Here is a 9,638-nt window from a genome sequence, read left to right as displayed (position 1 = left end):
ATTTTGGGTATATTGGGTATTGGGTTGTTGTAGGTTTTTCCGGGTTATATGGCCATGTTCTAGAGGCATTTTCTCCTGATGTTTTGCCTGCATCTATGGCAAGCATCCTCAGAGGTAGTGAGGTTTGTTGGAAGTAGGGAAATGGGTTTATATATCTGTGGAATGACCAGAATGGGACAAAGGACTCTTGTCTGCTGGAGCTAGGGGTGAATGTTTCAACTGACCACCTTGATTAGCATTTAATGGCTTTTTATTGGGTATTTGTGTCCAGTGAATGGGAATATGTCCTGCTTATCAGATAATTGCATTACAATTAATAACAGGAGCGAAATTACAGTTATGAAGTAGCAAAATAATGTTATGGTTGGGGGTCACCACAACATAGAATCATAGAATCAAAGAGTTGGAAGAGACCTCCTGGGCCATCCAGTCCAACCCCATTCTGCCAAGAAGCAGGAATATTGCATTCAAATCACCCTGACAGATGGCCATCCAGCCTCTGTTTAAAACCTTCCAAAGAAGGAGCCTCCACCACACTCCGGGGCAGAGAGTTCCACTGCTGAACGGCTCGGCTCTCACAGTCAGGAAGTTCTTCCTCATCTTCAGGTGTAATCTCCTCTCTTGTAGTTTGAAGCCATTGTTCCGCGTCCTAGTCTCCAGGGAAGCAGAAAACAAGCTTGCTCCCTTCTCCTTATGACTTCCTCTCACATATTTATACATGGCTATCATATCTCTTCTCAGCCTTCTCTTCTTCAGGCTAAACATGCCCAGCTCCTTAAGCCGCTCCTCATAGGGCTTGTTCTCCAGACCCTTGATCATTTGAGTCGCCCTACTCTGGACACATTCCAGCTTGTCAATATCTCTCTTGAATTGTGGTGCCCAGAATTGGACACAATATTCCAGGTGTGGTCTAACCAAAACAGAATAGAGCATGGGTAGCATGACTACCCTAGATCTAGACACTAGGCTCCTATTGATGCAGGCCAAAATCCCATTGGCTTTTTTTGCTGCCACATCACATTGTTGGCTCATGTTTAACTCGTTGTCCATTTCAAGGCTTTTTTTAATAGTCTACTGGCTCTCTCAATCTTGTTCACTGGGAACAGGCACTATCTTCATAAACTGTATTTTAACTAATGGGGAAATCCTTAACCTCTAATCTGGGCAGTCTGTCTTTGACTCTGTTGGCGTGGAGCCCCTGCACCCGGTACCAACTGCTTCTGCGAGTGACCCTTACCAAGCAGAGCTTTGTAGACCTCCAAGGAAAAAAGAAGGAGTTAAGGTTTCAGTGATGGCCGGCTGAAGTGCTGTGAGACCAGATTCCCTCAGTAGAGGAGCTGTAGGGCTGTATATCTCCCTAGCCAAGCCGTAGAAGACGAAGCTTTCTACAGGAGCTCTTGGTTTTATGTCCTGTATGAAAGGCATGAGGAAATGTATTAAGGGGTCGCGGCATTAGGAAGGTTGAGAAACACTGACCTATTGCTTTAAAAATATTCCAAGGTTTGTAAAAAGAAATTAAAATTTAAAATATTGAATTATTACATCTTTTCATTCTCAAAGCAGATGCGGAAAGCTGAGATGTTGCCTGGCTACATCTGGTTTTGCTCCATGTTCCTCTTTGGAACATCTCATTTCCTAATCCATTAGGCAGAATGATAGGCTGGAATCTCCAGGGACTTCTTAAACGTTGGATGCTCTGAGATAAACAACAAGTGATTACATTAGGCATTTTCTGAATACGCTCCACCTCTTACTGCATGCATTTCGAGAAGATTGTCAGAAGACCAACAAGAGAGGCTCCAAAAAGACTCCCCGATACCTGTAAGTATTGTGTTTATTATGTTCACATGGAAAATGTTTAAACTAAGGTGTTATCTGGAAGCTTTGGTTCTGTTCTGTATCAGACAGGAGAAGCAAAAAAGAAGTTGACAAACAGAAAGGGAGAAACCCAGTCTTGCAATCTAACCTTTAATAGTGGATCTTTTTGTAGTACAAATGGAGATATTTACAAATGGATATTGCTAACCATCAGCGATGCTCCTTTGGGCGTGGCCGCCTCTCGTCCTTCTGCTCTTGTTTTTCCTTTGCTTTGCCGCTCTGCTTCTCTTTGCCTGTCTGCAGAGCAAATGCAAACACGATTTATTGCAGGAGACATCCAGTATCAGGAACCGATAAGGGAAAGGCCATTATGGATTTAATAGGGATGGGAACCCAGGAAGGACAAGTCTCCATTACAAGAGAAAGAGACTTTTTGAGGATATGAAATGCAAATCTCTGCTTCCTCACTAACCTTTAGGATGAAGGGGAAAGCTGACACCAGCAATGGGAAATAAACAGATGTGAAATGAGGACACCCCCCACCCCAACTTGCTGGTGTCTCACACTTTGTCAAATTAATGTGATCTCTTGGGTTTCTTATCATGAGGAGACAGGAAAGCCTAGAGAAGACAATTATGCTGGGGAAAGTAGAAGGAAAAAGGAAGAGGGGCTGACCAAGGGCAAGATGGATGGATGGCATCCTTGAAGTGACTGGACTGACCTTGAAGGAGCTGGGGGTGGTGACGGCCGACAGGGAGCTCTGGCGTGGGCTGGTCCATGAGGTCATGAAGAGTCGGAGATGACTGAACGAATGAACAACAAGTTGGGTTTCTTGAATTTAGATGGGAGAAAACTTACCGTACATACTCAACAATAAGTGGAGTTTTTCAACCCTTTTTTTAGGCTGAAAAAAGACACCCCCCTCGACTTATACTTCAGTCAAAGTTATTTATTATTTTACTCTGTTATTATTATTATTATTTATTATATTTATTTTTTACTCTATTTGTTATTGTTATTATTATTATTACATTTATTATTTTACTCTATTTATTATTATTACTTGTTCATTCATTCAGTCGTCTCCGACTCTTCGTGACCTCATGGACCAGCCCACGCCAGAGCTCCCTGTCGGCCGTCACCACCCCCAGCTCCTTCAAGGTCAGTCCAGTCACTTCAAGGATGCCATCCATCCATCTTGCCCTTGGTCGGCCCCTCTTCCTTTTACCTTCCACTTTCCCCAGCATAAATGTCTTCTCTAGGCTTTGCTGTCTCCTCATGATGTGGCCAAAGGACTTCAACTTTGTCTCTAGTCTCCTTCCCTCCAGTGAGCAGCCGGGCTTTCTTTCCTGGAGGATGGGCTGGTTGGATCTTCTCGCAGTCCAATGCACTCTCAGAACTTTCCTCCAACACCACAGCTCAAAAGCATCTCTCTTCCTTCGCTCAGCCTTCCCTAAGGTCCATCTTTCCCATCCGTAGGTGACTACAGGGAATAATACCATGGCTTTGACTAGGCAATGGATCTTTGTTGCCAGTCTGATGTCTCTACTCTTTACTATTTTGTCGAGATTGGACATTGGTCTCCTCCCAAGAAGGAAGCGTCTTCTGATTTCCTGGCCACAGTCTGCATCTGCAGTCATCTTTGCGCCTAGAAATACAAAGTCTGTCACGGCCTCCACATTTTCTCCCTCTATTTCCCAGTTGTCAATCATTCTTGTTGCCATAATCTTGGTTTTTTTGATGTTTAGCTGCAACCCGGCTTTTGCGCTTTCTTCTTTCACCTTGATTAGAAGGCTCCTCAGCTCCTCCTCGCTTTCGGCCATCAGAGCATCTACATCTACAATTGTACATCAATTGTACATCTACAATTTTAGGTAAATGTAAAGGTTTTCCCCTGACATTAAGTCTAGTCATGTCCGACTCTGGGATGGTGGTGCTCATCTCCATGTCTAAGCCGAAGATGCCGCCAAGGTCATGTGGCCAGCATGACTGCATGGAGCGCCATTATCTTCCCACCAAAGCGGTACCTATTGATCTACTCACATTTGCATGTTTTTGATCTGCAAGGTTGGCAGAAGCTGGGGCTAATACCTATTGTACTCTATTATTATTATATTTATTAGGGCTGGGCGGTTTCGTTTCGTAATTTCGTAATTCGTTAAAAATTTGTTATTTTTTTTGATAACGAAGCGATATTGAACCATTCAGGAGCAACTAAAAAACAAAACGAATTTTTCCAATTCGTTTCGTAATTGTTTCGTAATTGTTTCGTTATTGATTCGTTATTGATTCGTTATTGATTCGTAATTGTTTCGTAATTGTTTTATGATTTCCGAAATTTTGTAAATATCGAACTTTTTTTAAGGAAAATTTCGGAATTCTTTTAAATAACGAAACGCAAAAACCTCCTAAAAACAAATCGAGTTTAGAAACAAATTTTTCCGTGTTTGGACAGCCCTAATATTTATTATTATGCTCTATTATTGTTATTATTCCATTTACATTATTTTACTCTATCATTGTTATTTTTGTTACATTTATTATTTTACTCTCTTTATTATTATTATTGGAAGGATAAGTAAGTACATTGTGATAAAACAAACAACAACTATAAAACTTGCACCAGACATGCGAAAATAATTACGAAATAATTACGAAATAATTACAAAATAATTATGAAATAAATTGAAAAAATTGAAGAAGGTTAGAATAATGATTTAATCAGAATTGGACACTCTTAACTTATAGTTTTATGTAAATATTCAAAAATATTCAAAAATATTTCACCTGCTGATGCTTCAATTAATGTAATTTTATTGGTATCTATTTTTATTTTGAAATTTACCAGCAGCTGCTGCATTTCCCACCCTCGGCTTATACTCGAGCCAATTCGTTTTCCCAGTTTTTTTGTGGAAAATTAGGTGCCTCGGCTTATATTCGGCTCGTCTTATACTCTAGTAAAGTGGTTCCCAACTTTCTTAATGCCGCGACCCTTTAATACGGCGCCTCACGTTGTAGTGACCCCCAACCATAAAATTATTATTATTGCTACTTCCTAATTGTAATTGTGTTACTGTTATGAATCATAATGTAAATCTCTGAAATACAGGATGTATTTTCATTCACTGGACCAAATTTGGCACAAATACCCAATAACAGAGCTCCATGCCGTCATGTCAGCCACATGACCTTGGAGGTGTCTATGGACAACACCAGCTCTTTGGCCTAGAAATTGAGCACCAACTCCCAGAGTTGGACACAACTGGACTTAATGTCAGGGGAAAACTTTTACCCTACCTTACCCAATATGCCCAAATTTGAATACTGGTGGGGTTGGAGGGAAAATTGATTATGTCATTTGGGAGTTGTAGTTGCTGGGATTTATAGTTCACCTACAATTAAAGCCAGGAGCCCCCGGTGGCGCAGTGGGTTAAAGCACTGAGCTGCTGAGCTTGTTGATCGAAAGGTCGCAGGTTCGATTCCGAGGAGCGGCGTGAGCTTCCGCTGTCGCCCTAGCTTCTGCCAACCTAGCAGTTCGAAAACATGTAAATGTGAGTAGATCAATAGGTACCGCTCTGGCGGGAAGGTAACGGCGCTCCATGCAGTCATGCCGGCCACATGTCCTTGGAGGTGTCTATGGACAATGCTGGCTCTTTGGCTTAGAAATGGAGATGAGCACCACACCCCAGAGTCAGACATGACTGTACTTAATGTCAGGGGACTACCTTTACCTTTACCTTTATTGGTGTCTTATTTGTCTCCTTCTCAGTGAAACCATGCCATTCTTGTGTTTTCCAGAACAACCATGAAGAGGAAGTATGTGGCTAGATGCTCAGTAGCATTTCTCCTGATTCTGCTTCAGGCTGATGTCATTGATTCACGAGGCTCAAGGGGCCGTTCCCGTTCAAGCAGTTCAAAATCTCATTCCAGCAGTTCTGGGTCCCAATTTGGCAGTTCTAGTTCCGATTCGATCAGTTCTAGCTCTGATTCAAGCAATTCTGATTCTTCTTTTAGAAACGGCCTAGGAAGGAGACGTTGGGAATCTAGCAAATCGGAAGGAAGTTCTACCAGTTACCTTCAACCTATGCAAGAACCGTTCCCCACAAAACATCGCCCTCAAAACCCTGAGTATTCTTCACTATACCCTTGGGATTCATACAATGCCAAGCCATGGAGACCGAAGCCACCCAAAGCCAAACTAAAGCATGTGGCCGGAGCACGCATTGCTGGCTCTGCAGTGGGAGCTGATGGGGACTTCCTTCTTGGCGGCTCCATGACCTACATGGAATTCCCTTTTTGGGACCCCAAGGAGGAACAGTGGTGGTACGAACACCGCGATAGCTATTCCGACATGGTTTATTTCCGAAATTACGATCAGTATCCTGTTCCAGAGGATGTCTTTGTGGGAGACTGTGTGAATGTCACTGTGGGAGAGTTCATCAAGAACCAAACCGATAAGATGGAAATTAAGGTTGTGACGCACGTGGTGCGCCAAATGTGCAAAGAGGAGTATCGTGAAAGTTTCTTTCGACGTTTAAGAGAAAGCAACTCTGGGAAGATACGCAAGATGACAAATACCGCCGGAGCCGTTATCGCCAGTGTTGAAGGACCCAATGGAGGTCATGATAGGGTTGTGGCTCTACACATCTCCTTTTTGATGATGCTTCTCTTCCTCACAAAGCTCCTCTGTTATTGATCACTTGTAGATCATGGGCTGCCTGCTACCCTGAGGTTATACGCTTCCATATAAGCCTATGCTTTGTTGTTGATCTCATGATATCACTTTAAATAATTGCTGTATCTTGAAAGGAAATACTCTAAAAGCCAAAATATGAGGGTGGGTCCTGATCAAGAGGGGACTAAATGAAAGCTTTGTGTGAGAAGGAAATTAGGGTGAAGAGCTCTCCGATGAAAAAGTTATGGCCAACGCAATCAAGTTGGAGGATTTGATCTGACACCACAGGAACCACAGCAGGAAGACCCCAATTTGCCTGCTTCTGTCTTAGATAAAGTAAACATTATTGATGTATTCAAACTGCAAAATTAAAAGAAAACGTAGCATAATAAAGACCCTGGAATATCTGTGTAATGTGATTGATCTCGCAAACATTGAGAAACAACTGATTCTAACTTTTTTTTTTTTACTGTTAGTGTCATGAATGACTTTTCAATAACTTTGAAACATAGGTTCATTTTATTGTCGAAGGCTTTCATGGCCGGAATCACTGGGTTGTTGTAGGTTTTTCTGGGCTCTATTGCCATGTTCTAGAGGCATTCTCTCCTGACGTTTCGCCTGCATCTATGGCAAGCATCCTCAGAGGTAGTGAGGTCTGTTGGAAGTAGGAAAATGGGTTTATCTGCTCCTTTGTCCCACCCTGGTCATTCCACATATAAACCCATTGTCCTATTTCCAACAGACCTCACTACCTCTGAGGATGCTTGCCATAGATGCAGGCAAAACGTCAGGAGAGAATGCCTCTAGAACAGCGGTTCTCAACCTGGGGGTCGCGACCCCCGAGGGGGTCACTGGGCCATTTTCCGGGGGTCGCAAAGCCGCCCGGGTTGGCCCCGCCCCCACCAATATGGTTGCCATGCGGGCAGTGTTTCCGCCCGGCCCAGGCGCCTCTCCGAACTTCGGAGGACGTGAGGGGCAAGCGTAAGGCCCCCGCCATGGCGGCAGCCATGGAGAAGGCCTTTCCTGCTTGCCCCACACGCCCTCCAGCCTCTGAAGGGGCGAGTGGCTCCCAGTCATCTTTACCCTCTCCAGGCAGGAAAGAAGAGTCTTCCGGAACTTAAGGTAGGACAAATTATTATTATTATTATTTATTTGCTTCATTTCTATACCGCATTTTTCAGCCTGATAAGGCGACTCAATGCGGTTTACACAATGAAAATTATCACAATAACATCAATACTATCACAACAATATCCTAAACAATTAAAACACATCATATACAGCAGCAAAATCAACAATCATTAACAATTCTTAACGCCTCAATATGAAATCAGATCCGTTCTCGTAATCCTTGTGCCATTCCTGAGATCAAATTTTACCATCCTCCTATATTCAGTTGCACTAATTAGCCAAACGCTTGTTCATAGAGCCAGGTCTTAACCTTCTTCCGAAACGCCAGCAGCGAAGGGGCCTGTCTGATGTCTACAGGTAGGGCATTCCATAGCCGAGGGGCCACCACCGAGAAGGCCCTGTCCCTCGTCCCCGCCAACCGCGCCTGTGACACAGGCGGGACCAAGAGCAGGGCCTCCCCGGACGATCTTAATGTCCTAGTCGGTTCATAGGTAGAGATGCGTTCGGAGAGGTAAGTAGGGCCAGAACCGTTTAGGGCTTTATAGGCTAAAGCCAGCACCTTGAATTGTGCCCGGTAGCAAATTGGCAGCCAGTGGAGCTGGCTCAACAGAGGAGTGGTATGCTCCCTGAGTGCCGCTCCCGTTAGCAACCTGGCTGCCGAACGCTGGACCATCTGAAGCTTCCGGGAAGTCTTCAAGGGCAACCCCATGTAGAGCGCGTTGCAGTAATCTATGCGGGATGTAACCAGAGCGTGGACTACCGTGGCCAAGTCAGACTTCCCAAGGTACGGGCGCAGCTGGCGCACAAGTTTTAATTGTGCAAATGCTCCCCTGGATACCGCCGAGACCTGGAGTTCCAAGCTTAGCAATGAATCCAGGGTAACACCCAAGCTGCGAACCTGCGTCTTCAGGGGGAATGTGACCCCGTCTAACACAGGCTGTAACCCTATACCCTGTTCGGCCTTTCGACTGACCAGGAGTGCCTCTGTCTTGTCTGGATTCAGTTTCAATTTGTACATTTGTACAATCTTTGTACATGCCTCCCCCAAACAACTCTAGTATTATCTGTTGGTCATGGAAGTCCTGTATGCCAAGTTTGGTTCAATTCTATTGTTGGTGGAGTTCAGAATGCTCTTTGGTGCCTGGTGAACTATAATTCACACGAGGGCAATTCCCAAACGTCAGGGTCTATTTTTCCCAAACCTCTCCAGTATTATCTGTTGGTCATGGAAGTCCTGCATGCCAAGTTTGGTTCAATTCTATTGCTGGTGGAGTTCAGAATGCTCTGTGGTGCCTGGTGAACTATAATTCACACAAGGGCAATTCCCAAACGTCAGGGTCTATTTTCCTCAAACCTCTCCAGTATTATCTGTTGGTCATGGAAGTCCTGCATGCCAAGTTTGGTTCAATTCTATTGCTGGTGGAGTTCAGAATGCTCTGTGGTGCCTGGTGAACTATAATTCATACAAGGGCAATTCCCAAACGTCAGGGTCTATTTTTCCCAAACCTCTCCAGTATTATCTGTTGGTCATGGAAGTCCTGCATGCCAAGTTTGGTTCAATTCTATTGTTGGTGGAGTTCAGAATGCTCTGTGGTGCCTGGTGAACTATAATTCACACGAGGGCAATTCCCAAACGTCAGGGTCTATTTTTCCCAAACCTCTCCAGTATTATCTGTTGGTCATGGAAGTCCTGCATGCCAAGTTTGGTTCAATTCTATTGTTGGTGGAGTTCAGAATGCTCTTTGGTGCCTGGTGAACTATAATTCACACGAGGGCAATTCCCAAACGTCAGGGTCTATTTTTCCCAAACCTCTCCAGTATTATCTGTTGGTCATGGAAGTCCTGTATGCCAAGTTTGGTTCAATTCTATTGTTGGTGGAGTTCAGAATGCTCTGTGGTGCCTGGTGAACTGTAATTCACACGAGGGCAATTCCCAAACGTCAGGGTCTATTTTTCCCAAACCTCTCCAGTATTATCTGTTGGTCATGGAAGTCCTGCATGCCAAGTTTGGTTC

The 9,638-nt window shown here is 44.0% G+C and overlaps 1 protein-coding gene across 1 annotated transcript; it reads left to right on the top strand.

Moving 5' to 3' along the window:
* The first annotated feature begins 1,363 nt into the window (after positions 1–1,363).
* LOC132782740 (major prion protein-like) lies at positions 1,364–6,900 on the top strand. Its single transcript, XM_067470601.1, has 3 exons — positions 1,364–1,460; positions 1,564–1,821; positions 5,617–6,900. The coding sequence occupies exon 3, from the start codon at positions 5,624–5,626 to the stop codon at positions 6,512–6,514; it is 891 nt and encodes a 296-aa protein (XP_067326702.1). The 5' UTR covers positions 1,364–1,460; positions 1,564–1,821; positions 5,617–5,623; the 3' UTR covers positions 6,515–6,900.
* The last annotated feature ends 2,738 nt before the right edge of the window (positions 6,901–9,638 follow it).

This window comes from Anolis sagrei, chromosome 7 (genome assembly GCF_037176765.1).
Source record: "Anolis sagrei isolate rAnoSag1 chromosome 7, rAnoSag1.mat, whole genome shotgun sequence".
Lineage (NCBI taxonomy): Eukaryota > Metazoa > Chordata > Lepidosauria > Squamata > Dactyloidae > Anolis > Anolis sagrei.
Note: the sequence above shows the minus strand (reverse complement) of the source record. Positions and strands in the feature narration are given on the sequence as shown.

What these genes read in the sequence shown, in the direction of transcription:
- LOC132782740 (XM_067470601.1), top strand. Translation starts at nt 5,624, where the DNA reads ATGAAGAGGAAGTATGTGGCTAGATGCTCAGTAGCATTTCTCCTGATT.